Below are 16,945 nucleotides of genomic sequence, written 5' to 3' on the forward strand. Positions count from 1 at the left end.
TTCGGGTTCCGCCGGTCGGATCGACTCGAAACTCTGCTGGGTGACTCACTTTCACCTCCCTGACGCGTTCCTAGAGCGGCCTCGCGATGATAACCCGGATAACAATCAAAATGTTATTCCTGACCATCATACTTAACAAAAATAAAATGTAATTCACTGTATAACCATCAGATATCAGACATCTTTCTCTCTTACTTATTAAACATTTCTTCACATATTAAGTTGTATAAATAATATGAATAATATAACTTATACTTAATGTAAAACTTATTTTACTGACTTTAAATACATATCTTTTATTAATTTGAAATTATCGTGAATAAATAATATTTTATTAGATTTTGATGGTTTTAACGAAGAACGTTTTGTTGTGATAAGCAAACCTGCGGAAGAAAACGTGCGTTCAGATGCTGAACTTGTAATCTGTATGGCATAAATGCAGCATACCAATTTGTACAATTTCGACAGTGACAACTTCATTTTATTCTACCATTGTAGAGGATCATCGATAATAGATTCTGACATATGTAAATACTTTTTAATTTCGACAAGAATAGGATCTTCAGGAGGAATAATGCTCGTATCCCACATAGCACATAATATTGCAGAAATATTGCAGTAATATTGCAATATAGTGGAAATATTACGTATTACAATGAAATATTTCAGAAATATTACTGATATATTACACGTTTTTAAATAATATTGAAATATTACAGTAATATTGCTGCAATATATTATTGAAATATAATAAAAATATTATTTAAAAAATATTATTTTACTAAAATTTTATTAAAATATTATTAAAGTTAATATATATATATACATATACATGTTATTCTTGGTAAGATACAATAGTATGTAATATTGGCAAAATAACAAATTTATCTTTGGTCGGAATTTTATAAGCTTTTGCTTTTATATTTTGACATAACCATGATTCTATACATCTATTTTGTTTGGCTATGACTATTCCAAAATGTTGTGATTCGCATGGTGTAGTGAACAAATTTGTATCAGGTATCAGTTTTTTTCCTATAATATACAGATTATTATTTTGACTTTTAGCAATATTGTGGACGCAGATAATAGTATTGTCCTTCAATAAAACGCAGTTATTTTTGTTATCGTCACAATTTAAATATAATGAATCTATATGCAATATTTTATATTGTTCTTCATAATCTCGTTCATGATCCAATGGACCATCTTTGTGGTCTTTCTGTAGAAATTTTTTATTATGTATTTCGGAACGGCTAATACAAAAATTTAATTCATTTAATCTTTTAGCAATTTGTTGAAGTGGTTTATCTCCTTTTCGGACCAGTTTCTTTAAACCACAAATATAACTTTCAAATTGGAATGCGCTAAAACCATCTAGAGCACCAAATTGTTTTACATCAGATGTTAAATGTAGCAAATTGTGGACATTATGAGAAAAATGGAAATTATTAAAATGGTTTAATTCCTAGCAATATTATACAAATATTACGCAAATATTATAGTAATATTACTGATATATTGCAGTAATATTACGTAATATTACTGAAATGAATATCAGTAATATTACTGATATTCATTTGCGCGGACATTTTAATATTACTGAGATATTGCAGTAATATTACTGCAATATTTTTGCTATATTTCATTGTAATATTGCAATGGAAAAATAATATTGCTGCAATATTACTGAAATATTATGTGCTATGTGGGATGTTTCGCAGCCAACTCCAATCGTAATTTTTTAACTCCAAGAAGCTCACACGACTTATTAAGATAATCTGCTTCTTTATTAGATGCCTATTATGAAAAAGTAAAACTAAACATGAGAATCTAACTTATATATATCATAAAAATAATAATTTTATATTTAGTGATTAATATAGAAGCTGTTGCAAATATAAACTATGTAAGACTTATATATACTAGGCTTAATTACAATATTAAGCCTAGATTTTGTAAATCTAGATACTGTAAATTACCTAGACTAGGTATTGCTTAGATATATAGTTTATAAAAACTGTAATAAAAGTTATATATAGCTTAATGGATAAAATTCATATACACTAATTTTTTTTATTGTATTAAAAGTATAAATTAATTTTATATAGCATATAATTAAATGGAACCGAATATGGATATATTATTAAAAAATATATTTAATTATATTTCTCATTTTATATAAAAACAATGTCACTCAACTGGACAATAAGTTTTACTATATTAAAAATATTTGTTAAAATATGATCTAATCTAAAACGTCGCCTAATGTTAATAAATAAAATATAAAAATAATCTAACCTGCTCATTTCTAATATTCAGAGGAACCATTTTGTGGATCATATATATTAAAAATTCCTCAGGAGATTGCTGCTTGTCTGCGAGATATTCAGCAACACCTCTAACACTTTGAAGAGTCGGATCCAGAAGTGCTTTGCAAACATGAGTTTCATAAAATAGTTTCTTTAAGTTGTTTTACTACGAATGAATCGTATTCATTTACACACATACTACTCTCAACTTCTGCCCCGAAAATATTAAAAAAGTAATTGATACAGCAGCATCTATTAACTCAGCTTTTCAAATTTGGCGGCGCAGGGGTCTACGAAACGCTACGCTAGTACGCTACTGCTGTTCATGGAGCTCGCATTCGCTAGCGCTATCATGGCTCCATGAACGGAGTATAAAGCCGTGATCAGACTACGGATTGAGATTGAGATTGGATTGAAATTTGACCAATTAGATCAAAGTTTACTAAACTTGAAGTTAGTTTTCTTTATTCTGATTGATTAAATTTCAATCCAATCTCAATCCCAATCCGTAGTCTGATCACGGCTTAAGGGTGCCGTCCCATGCAGGACGGAATTTCGGAAAACGGAATCTCGGAATCATTCTGATTGGTTAGCCCCATGGGGCTTGTACTGTGCCCCATGGGGCTAACCAATCAGAATGATTCCGAGATTCCGTTTTCCGAAATTCCGTCCTGCATGGGACGGCACCCTTAATAGCGTTAAGGTGCGATTTCACGATGACGCTCGACGCTGGATTCGAGCGTCAAATCTGGTCACGTGATAGATTCAGAGGGACGCGAAATATAACCTAACCACTGGATTGGCTGAATCTAATCACGTGACCAGATTTGACGCTCGAATCCAGCGTCGAGCGTCATCGTGAAATCGCACCTTTATGCTGGGTCTACAATGCGAGTCGCAAAGTCGTGAGTCGCAAGAATTGACCAATCACAGTCGAATTTGAGGAGAATAATCGACTGTGATTTGTCAATTCTTGCGACTCACGATTTTGCGACTCGCATTGTAGACCCAGCATTAGCGTTGGTAGCGTGGTAGCGAGCTCCCCGAACGCACCCAATATCGAAAAGTTGATGTATACATACGTAGCACGGACATGAACCAAATTCATCGACAGTATCGAAAAGTGGATGTGACTCGTAGTTCCAATTCCTGAAAGTGGATGTGTGGCGCTACTGTACGGCCTAGCAAAAGCGTCCCAAGAAAATCGCCGTCGTTGCGCCTCTCATCCTTCTCTCTAGTTTCGCTTCTATGTTACTATCATTGTCACTGCTAAATCGTCATCGAAAACTTGTCCTCGCTTTCTTATCCGATTGTCGTGTTCGTCCTGTGTCGACGTATCCAAGATGGCGAGCACGGTAAACGAAATTACGGCACAGGCGAACGAAAATATAACGGAATACCAAAATGCAACTACAGCGAGAGTACCGTCGACACCCGAGGGAATGGCGATCGCTTATGGCAGCATCATTATTATGGCCATCCTGCCGATTTTCTTCGGTAGCTACCGTGCGGTCAAGCACCATAAGGAACAGCAGGTTAGCCACGCGTTTTGACATATGTTTGACTGACAGACGTCCTTCCGAACGTCTCTTTGTTTCCCTTATTTCGCTTTGGGCGACGGTATCGCAATCATTTACGAAAGAATTTTCTGTCGTAGTTTTCGATGTTTGTCTCTTTTATTAACGTAAATTAATTCTTCATGAAATACAAGACCCGTTAAGGTGAAATATCCATCAAGATCTCACGATAAAGCGCAACGAGACAGAGCTATTGAAATAGAGTTACGACGATTGCAAAATTATCATTTATATATGTATTATTTATATAGGTATATATCGTCGAATTTTTCTCTTTTTCGTACGTCTTACGTCACTCCTTATTTTGTAGCAATTGTATAAAACGAGTGGTGAACAGCCCGACACCATGTCTCGCAGAGAAGCTGCCATGTTTCCTCTCATCTCCAGTGTTACATTAGTTGGCTTGTATATATTATATAAGGTAATTGGATATCCGTATATAAATGTTACTTTTTTGCAAAATATTACTCGAGATGATTTTTAACAGGTATTTGCAAAAGAGTACGTTAATCTGATATTAGCCGGATATTTCTTCTTTCTCGGTATTCTAGCCTTGTGTCATCTTACGAGGTAATTTTGACTTTTGTACAATTATGAATATGTCTTTGAAACTCTTTAGTAATTTTAATGAAATATTTTGATTACTGACGCATTTTGTTGTATTTAAATACAAAGAAATTCTCAAGTTATAAAATTTTAGCCCAGTGATTTCATCGTTGGTGCCTGCTGCGATCCCAAAGACGCAGTATCACATTTTATTTACAAAAGGAAAGGATGATAAAGAGGAGCATATAATTAATTACAAGTTTAATCTTCACGACATTGTGTGCCTCATCTGTTGCTCGTTTGTGGGTGCCTGGTACCTTCTGAAAAAAGTAAACGATGAAAAATTCAATATAGACTTGGACTGTAGATCGATACTTTGACATCTTTCTTACATTTCGTTTTTTTTTCCAGCACTGGATAGCTAACAATCTCTTTGGCATAGCCTTTGCCATTAATGGAGTCGAATTATTACATCTTAACAATGTCGTGACTGGATGCATTTTACTGTGTGGTCTTTTGTTTTATGATGCTTTTTGGGTGTTTGGTACAGATGTAATGGTGACAGTCGCAAAGTCCTTTGAAGTGCCCATTAAACTTGTGTTTCCACAAGATCTTTTAGAAAAGGGCTTGAACGCTGATAATTTTGCCATGTTGGGATTAGGTGACATTGTATTGCCTGGTATCTTTATCGCGTTGCTTTTGCGATTCGACAACAGTTTGAGCAGGAAGACCAACGTCTACTTTTATTCGACATTTTTTGCGTATTTCATGGGATTACTCGCCACCATGATGATTATGCACTTATTTAATCACGCACAACCTGCTTTGCTATATTTAGTACCTGCGTGCATAGGCACGCCATTGCTCTTAGCGTTAGTCAAGGGAGACCTGAAGGCGTTGTTTTCGTAAGTATTTTCCAATTGTGATCATTGTACGTCACATTCATTCATTTCTTTATGTCTGCAACGTGCATGAAAGGTTCTTTTTTTAATTATCCTTTAGGTATGAAGATCATCCGTCGCCACCTATGAACACGGCGCAACAATCGGAGCAAACCCAAGTAGAAGCGAAAAAGGATAAATAATATCCTGATGCATAAGATGCGCTGTGTGATTTGTGACATTATCCTGTAATTTATCTTTCGAATTCATCATGCGTATGGAAAAAGGAGAAGGAAATGAGTAATAGTTCACGGTTCAAGCTCAAGACGTACAATCACGCATTGTAAAATACAATAGCTTAACTATATCTTGCATATGAATTGCAAGATATATTCATATGATATGATTCACAATTTGCGTTCATGGCTATCGTTTCGATCTGAAGATGAAGAATCCAGAATTTAGGACTGTGATAACCAAGAACGCAGTTTTATTTGCATGCAAAAGAGATCTTTATCACTCAGTATGGTATCAATGACCGACATTTCGAGATGGATGAGAGGAAGACACGCTGCTGTTCGTTAAAGCGAGAGAGAGAGAGAGAGAGAGAAAATAGAATAAAAATACTTCCAATTGTTGATTTATATTTCGTACGCAATGTGTACGATAGACTGCTATTAAGTCTCCCTGAGTTTTGCAATACGTTACGGTGCGTTATATCATTCTAAAAATTGATTCGGTATAAGTTTCAATTCCAATTCCAGTTGCACACAAGTTTTTACTAACATTCCGCAATTTCTAACGACTTTTTTACCATGTGTGAGTGATAATCGTGAATAATGAATGTAGAAATAATTTTGTTTCCGTGCAACGCGTTAAACGAATTAATATCGAGTATAAGAGGTTATTTCCTATCTAAAATTATTACGGAATAAAATATTGTAGTATACAATGCTAATATATATTTATTTGTGAGAAATGGATACTTACGATTAAAATGAATAAAACATATATCCGAAAATATGTATATACAAATTTTAAAAATCTGTTGGAACCGCACAATCTTTTCAATTCGCGAAAAACCTTTAGAAAAAAAGAAATTTGTAATTCTAATGAATATAAAGGTACAATATTTGTCACTATTTTTATCCACTATTAAAAATTACTTACAAATAATATTGTCACAATGTGCGAAATTTTTGTATTTTGACAGTTTCTTGTTTAACGAAATTTTTTGGTAAACATAAATGTTGTGCTATTAAAATCTTGGACAAAAAAACATGGACTATCCACCCTTACTCGTACCCTTTTAAGCGTCTATATATATATATATATAGATATACGCACATATGTGGTGTGTGATAAAGAAATAGAACGCTATTTTTCATATTTCTCGATAAGAAAAAGTAAGCAGTTGTATAATCGTTGATAATTTTATCGTCAAATTACAAATAGATCTTTTATTTCTATGATGGAAATATTTTTCCTACAAAAAGATTAAGTAAACGTTTCTTTCATTCTTTAGCAACACTTTCCACAGCCAAGTTCTCAGCTGTGATTGGCTGCATATCTTTGATCCCATCCTTGGATATCTTTTGAACTTTAAAATTTGGCAAATTAACGATTAATCGCTTCTGAATTTCTCGAACGCATTTCTTCAATAATGCATATGCCTCTTCTTCGGTACAATCTGCAAGAAACGTTTCTATTTGATATCTTTCAGCTGATATTAATTTGTTTGCTGTCTTAGTTATTAATGCCTTGGTCTTACCATATTTGTGGTATCTGTCTAAAACAGACATGGAGAACATCCCACCATATCCGTGAGTCGCATAAGGAACTTTTACACAGGACGCTAAGTAATCGATAAGGTATAATTCTGGTCCTGAATCGTTGTCATATCCAGCCAGTAGCATATTGACAAAGTATGGAGTCCTGCTTCTAAGATAATCGGCTAGATTTCTCCTTGTGAAACAAGCCGCAGCTTTGGGGGACAATTCATAGCCGTTTCGCATCTTGTACAGCTGAATATTCTTCCCAATGTATTCTGAAAACTGTGTTGTGTCGCCCGATTCTCCAGATATTGCCATGACAAGCTTGTCAGAGATCTTGTGGATTTTGTGTTCATCTATAAAAGACGTTTGTTAATAAATAATATAATTTGTAATGATTTTTATAATTTTATATCAAGTAATTTTAAATCTGTATAATTTGTCGAAATTGTTATGATTATTATTAAATCGTTACGACGGTAATTGCTGATAACGTAACAATGCGATATATGTATAGTTTAATGTGGAAAACATTATAAATGGCATATTGTTATATATCGCTGTATATAACAACGTGATATAATAATGAGACAATGATTATGATTTTTACAATGATATATATATATATATATATATGTGCGTCACCAATGACAAGGGTTTCGTGATAATATAAAACGTGATAAACACCTTACCGCTTTTCATAACTATAATAGATTGTGTAGTTGTCATATCCGCCGCAACTAGCACGAAATCTTTACACTGAATACCGATTAAGCACTCCATTCCGTGATATGCTTCTGTATCCGCCCGGAGAAACGTATGTAATCGACAAACGCAGCGAAAATGCCTGTCACGAAAACGGCAAGTGAGTAGTGACGGCAAGTTAACGAGTTAACCTCATGTGTACATAAAGTCTGTTTTCTATTGGCGACGCAAAGATTCTCCCCAGCGCGCCCGGTGGCCGCAAGTTAAACTAACGTAAATCAGACAGATTTAGGGCCGATATCACAGTCTCCGAATGGCCTAGTTTACACCGATCACTTGATACGCGTATTAAATAGTAAATAACTAGTAAATAAGTCTGATTATTGGCTGATCAGTTCAAATATACTATTTGATACGCGTATCAAGAGATCGGTGTAAACTAGGCCATTAACGTGATCCTCCGATTAAACTCACTCTGCATCTCTTTCTAGAGGGATAGTTAGAAAGAGATGCAGAGTGAGTTTAATCGGAGGATCACGTTAATCGGAGACTGTGATATCGGCCCTAAGGGCCGGTTTCACCATCTCCGATTAATGCTGGGTCTACAATGCGAGTCGCAAAGTCGTGAGTCGCAAGAATTGACCAATCACAGTCGTATTTGAGGAGAATAATCGACTGTGATTGGTCAATTCTTGCGACTCACGACTTTGCGACTCGCATTGTAGACCCAGCATAACTGTAACCTTCGATTAAACTCACTCTTCATCTCTTTCTAACTGTCCCCCTTATTAAAGCCCGGTGTCCACGATGCAAGAACTGTGTCCAAGTTTCGGTTTAAGCCAATGAAACTGCTACTTTTCTGTAAGAGCTGCAAGTTGATTGGCTTAAATCGAAACTTGGACACAGTTCTTGCATCGTGGACACCGGGCTTAAGCCTTGTGTACACGATACTAGAAATCGGTCCGAGTTTCGGTTTAAGCCAATCAACTTGCAGCTCTTACAGAAAAGCAGCAGTTTTATTGGCTTAAACCGAAACTCGGACCAATTTCTAGTATCGTGTACACAAGGCTTTAGAAAGAGACGAAGAGTGAGTTTAATCGAAGGTTACAGTTAATCGGAGATGGTGAAACCGGCCCTTAAGGTGGAAGCACATAAAATTGCAGAAGCCATGAGCAGAATGCAGAAGTCACTGCAGAAGCCATATGCGCATGCGCTATGGTATCTGCATTCTGCCCATGGCTTCTGAATTTTCAATCTACATAAACTGCTTATGTATTTTTATGTAGATTGAAAATTCAGAAGCCATGGGCAGAATGCAGATACCATAGCGCATGCGCATATGGCTTCTGCATTCTGCTCATGGCTCCTGCAATTTTATGTGCTTCCACCTTAAAGCCTATATCGACACAAACTTGCATAAGCCCATAAACATAAGCATAAGAGAATTGATTGGTCTATATGCATGTGCATAAGGAAATAGGCCTAGTTTACACCGATCTCTTGATACGCGTATCAAATAGTATATTCGAGCTGATCAGCCAATAATCAAACTAATTTACTAGTTATTTACTATTTAATACGCGTATCAAGTGATCGGTGTAAACTAGGACATAGACCAATCCGTTTCTTTATGCATATGGTTATGCACCTATGCAAGTTTGTCTGGATAGACCTTTAAGGCCATCGCACACAAAATTGCATAGGCTGCATAAGCATAGCATAAGACCGCTGGACCAATGAGCATCTTATGTAAATCAATATGGCGACTTTATGCTGGATGCTCATTGGTTTAGCGATCTTATGCTACGCTTATGCTAAGCTATGCATTTTGTGTGCGATGGCCTTTAAGCGGGGAGCACACACTTCTGCATAACGCATTATGCGTTGTGCAGAAGTGTGTGCTCCCCGCTTTAAATTGTCATGTGAAAGCCAAAATTCGTAAACGATGAATACTAGCTTTTTGGAGCAAAATCTTATTTTTCCCACATCATGTTATTTTAAGGTATGAAAAGAGAAATTAAGAATAGTTTCTTTAGTAAAGAGAGTTATAATGAAAAGTTGTCAATAAGGATGGTACAAACCAAACTTTCAAAGGAACAGCTTAACTAATAGTAGTGAGCAATATAACGTTAAAAGATATTTCGTTTTGGGAATATGTTTTATTGTACAAAACAGTTGTGTCTGCTGAACGCGGTCAATAAGTTATGACTCTGGCCCATACGACGCGTCGCGCGTCGCGTCGTCTGTCGTTAACCAATCAAAACATCTTATTTTATTACATTATTTGTGACGGAATGTTTAGATTGGTTAACGACAGACGACGCGACGCGCGACGCGTATAGTGGGAACGCAGCCTAAGGCCCGGTCTACAATGGATGTTGTAGGTCGTAAGTCGTAAGAATTGGCCAATCACAGTTAATTATTCTTCGACCACAAGAAGAATAATAGACTGTGATTGGTCAATTCTTACGACTCACGACTTACAACATCCATTGTAGACCGGGCCTAACCAATTACCATCTGCCTTTCCGTACTACTTGCGGAAGTAGAAGTGTCTGAGCAGAATAGCTGACTTATAATTTTAAGACAGTGTTTTATGCTTTAAATCTTTGTTTTTAGCAACGCACAATACTGTCTTGTGTCTCAAGTCTTAAACGAGTGTACAAAGTGTCAACATTGTAAGACTTGAGACACAAGACAGTATTGTGCGTTGCTAAAAACAAAGATTTAAAGCATAAAACACTGTCTTAAAATTATAAGTCAGCTATTCTGCTCAGGCCCGAACGGAAAGGCAAGACAGTGATTGGTTACCGCGGTACCGCGTCACGTCGCCGCGTCCTGTGGGCCAGAGCCATTAAGCTGGCCACACACACTTTTTCGTAACAGTAACAGTAGGATTTCGACCAATCGCGTTGCTCGATTCGGGAACGTACAGCCGTACCCTTAAGCCGGTTCCACAATATGTCGCGAACGATGGCAACTGCTAGTTGAAAAGTGTTAATTTCTGTTTGCCGATTGCCAGTTATCGTCGCCAAAAAAGTTAAAAGTTCGCCAACTCTCTTTTGACAACCGCAATTGACAAGCGCAACGTGGAAATAACACTTTTCAACTAGCAGTTGCCATCGCTCGCAACGTATCGTAGAACCGGCTTTAGAGTGGGATTTAGTGGAATAAGTATATTTTGTTTCACTTTAACTTATGGCGAATTCGGGCGCTTGCACTAGTGCGCACTGAGTATGCGCACTAAGGCTTGTTTATAATCTATTCTTATATTTAAAGTCATTTAAATACACATTTAAAAACTTTTTAGCCAATAAAACAATCTGTAATATCTATATATGGATGCTGTACAAATCATTTTACAGACTAATAAGTATTTGAGATGATCCGTTAATGAAAACGTAATAGAAATACAAAACGGGTAGCAGATATATGTGCTTCTTAAAGATATATATTGCATCTTTTAAAATTATTTTATAATAATCGAATAGCAAAATGCTGTTGCGGAAAAACAATTGTAAACTATTTTAGATGTAGCTTTCTTCGATATAAAAATATTAAATATATACCTAGCGGTCTATCAGCATCGGTAGCAAATCACATATTCGCACACGTCTCACGCTCGCAGCAACAGCGGGTCAAGCTAAAAGTGGTGCCTTATTAATATGAGTCAACATATCCCATCCCTACGTACGTTTGATTTCGGTCATTTTATTACGATAAATTACTTTTGTTACTCAAAATAATATGTTGTATATAGTAACGGAAACTTTTCTTTCAACTATTATAATAATACGTCACTTTGATTTCTTTCTTCTCAAGCTGAAGAACGCATTAATACGATATTTTATAAAACGCTCGAAAATTTACTTGCCATCTCTTGAATCAGAGACCTTCTCTTTTATTATTAATACTTGTTTGATTTAAATAAAACTTTGGGAAAAATACCTAATATGTCATAAAAGAGATATATATTTTGGGTCTGTTTTCAATTCGACTGGCTATGCGCGCTATAGTTCAGAGCTTATCTTTTTCCTTTCAAAATGGAGTAAAAAAGATAAATTCTAAATTATAGCTTAGCCAAGGAGAACAGAAAAGTCAAAATGATGTCAATTAGACATTATATTGACCAAAAAATGACGTAAATTTGGTCATTTTTTGATCGATATCCCTCGAAGCTGATGAGAACGATTCTTTCTTTCACGCATGGAATATTATCGCAAACCAAAAAACCATTGTTCGGAGATAGGCAGATATAGGTGATACTCGCGTGCATATGTATGCATACATTTACGTGAGCGTGAATCCGCCCGCCACGTGCCGATCCCGCTACATAGCTGAGGTTTTCTGTGTCGAATAGCTGTAGTGGCCGCTCTTGTCTGCTACTCCTTGCCGAGACATGGGAACGCCTGTGGAAAATCGTAGAACGTGTATATTTTATAACCTTCGATTAAACTCACTCTTCCACTCTTTCTAACTGTCCCCCTTAGAAAGAGACGAAGAGTGAGTTTAATCGAAGGTTACAGTTAATCGGAGATGGTGAAACCGGCCCTTATTACAGGCCATGTCCCGGATTTTAGGTACCCGACAAACTGCGGGAGCATATATACCTTACCGCGTCATTTAGTCAAAAAGATGAAATCGATCAACAATGATTCGACGTCAAAAAGACGTCGATCAATTCGATTTAACCCAGCTATCAACCTTTTCAGCATCAAATTAATGTGTAAAATCGACGTCATCTTCCCGGCCGGCAAGGGATTCTACAAATAAAAATAAGAAAAAAATATATAAAGTTTGGCTAGAAATGCTTTATTATATATAGTTATACACAAATATTGAAACGGAACGTGAAATAGCTATTTCAATATTTTTATTTTTTAAAATTCCTTATAAGTGAAAATCAAGAGGCGTTAAATTTGGCAATCTCGCAAGTCAAAAAACTATATAGGTATATATAGATCATGTTTCGCTTCAATATTTATTTACAACTTTGTAACAAAGCATTTCTAGACAAACTTCATATAACATTTTTTTCTTATTTTTACTTGTAAAACATGCTCCCGCAGTTTGTCGAGTAAAGTCCATGATACACATCCTGTAGCTACACCGGCTCTTGCAACTTCCAATCATTATTCGCCAACGAATTTTAATTGCTCGCCAAGTTGGAGAATAAAACAGAGTAAAGCTATTATAATCGATTATCGAAATAACGAACGCGTTCAAGCGTTCGATACATTAATTATAATGATTAAAATAGTAAGAGATTATATTATATATATATGTTGCAGGCATAATACAAAATCAGGCATTTTACAAAATGCCTATAGACATTTTACAAAAAGCCGACATAACGAGAGTTTTAGATAAGAAATAAGAGTTTATGAAATAATTCTTGTACATATATATGTAATAAAAAAATTTGTAAATATATGCGTGGGAGCATATATTTCTAAAAACTTGAAACTGAAAGATTGAAATAGGCTTGGCGTTATATATAAGATTAGTTTTTTTTTATGCGGGAGAGGAGCGCAGCCTACATGCATGTGTACTACTGTCTACACACATATCAGCAAATTACCCTTGGCACTTTTAGCACTGACACAAACTGTTATATTTCTCAAATATTTAAGCGAAATCTAAATGATGCTTTATAAAAGTAGGTACACGCATGACGTTATGCCTGATTTAGGTCTAGGCATTTTATAAAATGCCTGATTTTGTATTATGCCTGCAACATAAACACAATTAAGTTCCTTGAAAAATCGATCAATGTCCGTCTATTTTATTCGCGGATGCTTAACGAAAATTAAATCAAATGGCATATCAAAATTTTCTCTCGACGAGAATTTCGTCATAAAAGACACCAATGTCTTTGCGAATAACTAATTTAAGAGACATGGAAGAACGTTTTGAAAAGTTTTTTGCAAAAGAGAGTCATATCCTTTTTATAAAGCTTCAAGGAAGAGGGAGAGATAACGTAAATACACCGCGTGCGCGTCAAGTAACGAATCGAGTCATCTCTCTCTCTCTCTCTCTCTCTCTCTCTCTCTCTCTCTCTCTCTCTCTCTCTCTCTCTCTCTCTCTCTCTCTCTCTCTCTCTCTCTCTCTCTCTCTCTCTCTCTCTCTCTCTCTCTCTCTCTCTCTCTCTCTCTCTCTCTCTCTCTCTCTCTCTCTCTCTCTCTCTCTCTCTCTCTCTCTCTCTCTCTCTCTCTCTCTCTCTCTCTCTCTCTCTCTCTCTCTCTCTCTCTCTCAATATACATGTTAATCTCGGATCGCCTTATCGGAATCTTAAATGAGAAGGGTTTATAATTGCTAGGGTGTGTACGTACGCGCGCGCGTACATATATACTACAATACAAGAACGTGAAATATATTGGAGAATCGCGGCACATTGCACCGCACGTCGGTCACAATTTTCCGGATATATATGTCACGAATGATTGCGCGCGTGACACATCGCGTGGCGCATTCAACCACGGAAATGGACACATTTTTGGAAAGTAACGCTTAGCCTGGAAACTCGCCAAAACGAGGATAGCCCATCGCGCGGAAACAGAGCGTGTTACGCGAGCGATTATACTTACGACCACGACTTACGTACGATAAAGACACGTAGTGTAAAGACGCATGTTCCTTTACGATTCGTTTCCGTCCACAATATCCTCTCGCGTCGTGCGCGATGACATGATAATGATATAATATTGTGCTCGCGAATGCAAACTCGTTACGCGTTAATCCGAAATGTTCGTTAATCAGTCGACCAGTCCGTCCGTTATACTTTCGATCGCATCAATCTCAGGCGCCGTCAATGATGCACGCGCAATTTATTTCCAACAGTCGAACGATCAAGTGCAGATCGAGTGTCAGACTTAGGCTGCATTCGGAAACGTCACCCGGGTACACACGGGTATACTCCCTTCTCCTTCTAACTAGCTGAGATAGAAAGAGAAGGGAGTATACTCGTGTGCACTCGGGTGACGTTTTCGAACGCAGCCTTAATTGGATTTCAATGGCGATTTTGGCGCGATGCGCGATTAAATTTAACGGAGACGGAATATATTCTACGAGTCAAATATATTATACATAATACAAATAATACACGTACGTTTATGAGAGATAATGAATGGCGAGGCGAAATAAACGGACAAATGAATAAATACTATAATTATAATACTTGGGGACATCGAAGATGAATATATCCCTTATACTCCGGATATACTCGCAATGGTCGCGTCCAAGGCCGCGGTATTCATAATCAGACTTTATATTTAAGACCGTCTCAAGTACAATCTTAAGATGTTATAAACCAATCACAGAGCCGTATTAGCATCTTAAGACATTACTTAAGACGGTCTTGAAATAAGATCCGACTATGAATACCGGCCCAAGTCTCTTAATCTCGCAGCGGTCGAACTCGACGACTTGCGAAACTTGCCGCGCATCCGCGAAGGTCGTCCGCCGCTGCGCCGCCGCACGCCGCACACCGTTCCGTTACGCTTCATTCGGATCCATTCGCGACTCGTAATACGTTCACTGAACTTACCGTGATGAACCATGCCAACGATTGCAGAGCAGATGAGGGAGATATATACCTATTCCGCCATTCCGCCGCGATCCGGGCGGCGCGGCGGCGCGCGGTGGCGCGCCGCGCCGCGCCGCACCGCACCGGACCGGACCGATCTGCGGTACGCGATTAGCGAGATCCTCCTAATAAAAAGAACCGACGCAGCATCCCGCTACCGAAACAGTTATGATGGAACGCCAGCGCTTTTTCCATTAGCCGTCAACACGCGCACGTTCACGCGCGTCCATTACGCTCGTCAATGTTCTCGATACGATCGTGAAGATCGATACGAACGCGAGAAGAAGACGCACGTTTACGCCGCGCATACGATGAATGCGCGAAAACCAATGGAGCTGAAACGAAAGAATAAAGCGAGATTATGCTTGATAACGCGATCGAAAAATTGGCGGGATGCTTCGCGGCGCGTTTCACGTTCGCTGTTCGCTTCCGCGACGCCCGCGACCGCGTTTAATAAGAGACGCGAGCGCGACAAACATTGGAGAGTTTATATTATGTACCCTACTAACGATCAATATAGCGAGAGAATGAATCTTTGATTAATTTGATTATATAACCAATTGTATGTGTGTGCGTGCGTTTGTTGCACGCGCCGAGTCTACCGATCTTAACTTGAAGAATTTTGCTATTCCTTTCTAGATTTGTACGCGGATTGAAAAGAGGCAACGAAATGTGATAACCACTCGCGACACCTTTATCGCCATTCGCCATCAATGGGTTACTCTCGAAGGAACATCCGCGATCCGCGGTGATTCTCTCTGAGGATACGCGCGCACGCTTATACCTAATAATATTGAAAGTCAGACAAAGAGACTTGATTAATTAAAATTTCTCTCAATCAAGATATATATTCAATGCCGATTTGTCAATTTTCTTTAAATATCGTTCGCGAGTCTTTTGTACATTTGAACGTGTACGACTATTATACACTCCGAGCGAATCGAGAATAAATTAAATATGCGTGTAACAATGCCGATAATTAATATAATACAATAATTAGGACCTAAATTTTTAGGAGCATATGCGACGTGACACGAATATCGCTACAAACGCGCCGCAACCATATATGGTCGTGTAGCGATATACCGTTGTGAAGAAGGAATTCTAACTAGATATGAAAATTCGGTATCGGGGTATCGGAAGCTGCTGGGGCGCAAGATAAAGCGATTTCAGAGTCGTACCGTACATCTCACGAGTCTCGCAAAGTCGTCGACTCGAAATGTTTCTTCTCTGCTGTAAAGTGTAAAAAGACTAGAGAAAAATACTCTTCGTCCAAGTAGACGACCTTTCGGAATTCTCACCAATCAGTCCGGTGCGCGATTGGATAGTTCCATTGAAAATGGTAGCAAAGATGAGTGGTCATTGGCCGAACGGTTTACCCCCACGTGTGTGCTCGCAAGCTATATAGAAGACCCCGCGAGGAATTTCATCTTCAGAACTGAGAGTCAGTGTCACGGAAATCCACCGGGAAGAGTAACTAACGATAAGTGAGTAACATATAGGTTTTTCATTACTCTCGGACTCGCGGATTCACCGGATCGCTCGTATATTCGAGTTTGCTTTCGTT

At 37.5% G+C, this 16,945-nt stretch overlaps 2 protein-coding genes and 1 long non-coding RNA gene across 3 annotated transcripts; 1 reads left to right on the forward strand and 2 right to left on the reverse strand.

Moving 5' to 3' along the window:
• The first annotated feature begins 3,584 nt into the window (after positions 1–3,584).
• LOC139780987 (minor histocompatibility antigen H13) lies at positions 3,585–6,343 on the forward strand. The gene is made up of 6 exons (XM_071719738.1): positions 3,585–3,847; positions 4,200–4,310; positions 4,377–4,459; positions 4,590–4,764; positions 4,847–5,340; positions 5,438–6,343. Exons 1-6 carry the CDS (start codon positions 3,656–3,658, stop codon positions 5,517–5,519), a joined length of 1,137 nt encoding a protein of 378 aa, XP_071575839.1. The 5' UTR covers positions 3,585–3,655; the 3' UTR covers positions 5,520–6,343.
• Positions 6,344–6,761: 418 nt separating this feature from the next.
• Positions 6,762–7,994, reverse strand: LOC139780988 (proteasome subunit beta type-2). The gene is made up of 3 exons (XM_071719739.1): positions 7,781–7,994; positions 7,088–7,444; positions 6,762–7,006 (listed from the first exon to the last, which is right to left on the reverse strand). Exons 1-3 carry the CDS (start codon positions 7,869–7,871, stop codon positions 6,831–6,833), a joined length of 624 nt encoding a protein of 207 aa, XP_071575840.1. The 5' UTR covers positions 7,872–7,994; the 3' UTR covers positions 6,762–6,830.
• A 3,230-nt stretch (positions 7,995–11,224) lies between these two features.
• LOC139781014 (uncharacterized) lies at positions 11,225–14,650 on the reverse strand. The gene is made up of 2 exons (XR_011720394.1): positions 14,398–14,650; positions 11,225–12,202 (listed from the first exon to the last, which is right to left on the reverse strand). It is a non-coding gene; the product is annotated as an uncharacterized lncRNA (long non-coding RNA).
• Between the last annotated feature and the right edge of the window lie 2,295 nt (positions 14,651–16,945).

The sequence above is a fragment of the Temnothorax nylanderi genome, unplaced genomic scaffold (genome assembly GCF_030848795.1).
Source record: "Temnothorax nylanderi isolate EJ_2023f unplaced genomic scaffold, tnyl_v1.0 TNYL_tig0309_pilon, whole genome shotgun sequence".
NCBI classification, from domain to species: Eukaryota; Metazoa; Arthropoda; class Insecta; order Hymenoptera; family Formicidae; genus Temnothorax; species Temnothorax nylanderi.

Coding starts and splice junctions, on each gene's coding strand:
- LOC139780987 (XM_071719738.1), top strand. CDS start 3,656: ATGGCGAGCACGGTAAACGAAATTACGGCACAGGCGAACGAAAATATA. Junction 4,765..4,846: donor CCTGGTACCTTCTGAAAAAA/GTAAACGATGAA, acceptor TTTTTTTTCCAG/CACTGGATAGCTAACAATCT. Junction 5,341..5,437: donor GACCTGAAGGCGTTGTTTTC/GTAAGTATTTTC, acceptor ATTATCCTTTAG/GTATGAAGATCATCCGTCGC.
- LOC139780988 (XM_071719739.1), bottom strand. CDS start 7,871: ATGGAGTGCTTAATCGGTATTCAGTGTAAAGATTTCGTGCTAGTTGCG. Junction 7,445..7,780: donor TATTATAGTTATGAAAAGCG/GTAAGGTGTTTA, acceptor CGTCTTTTATAG/ATGAACACAAAATCCACAAG. Junction 7,007..7,087: donor AGACAGATACCACAAATATG/GTAAGACCAAGG, acceptor CGTTTCTTGCAG/ATTGTACCGAAGAAGAGGCA.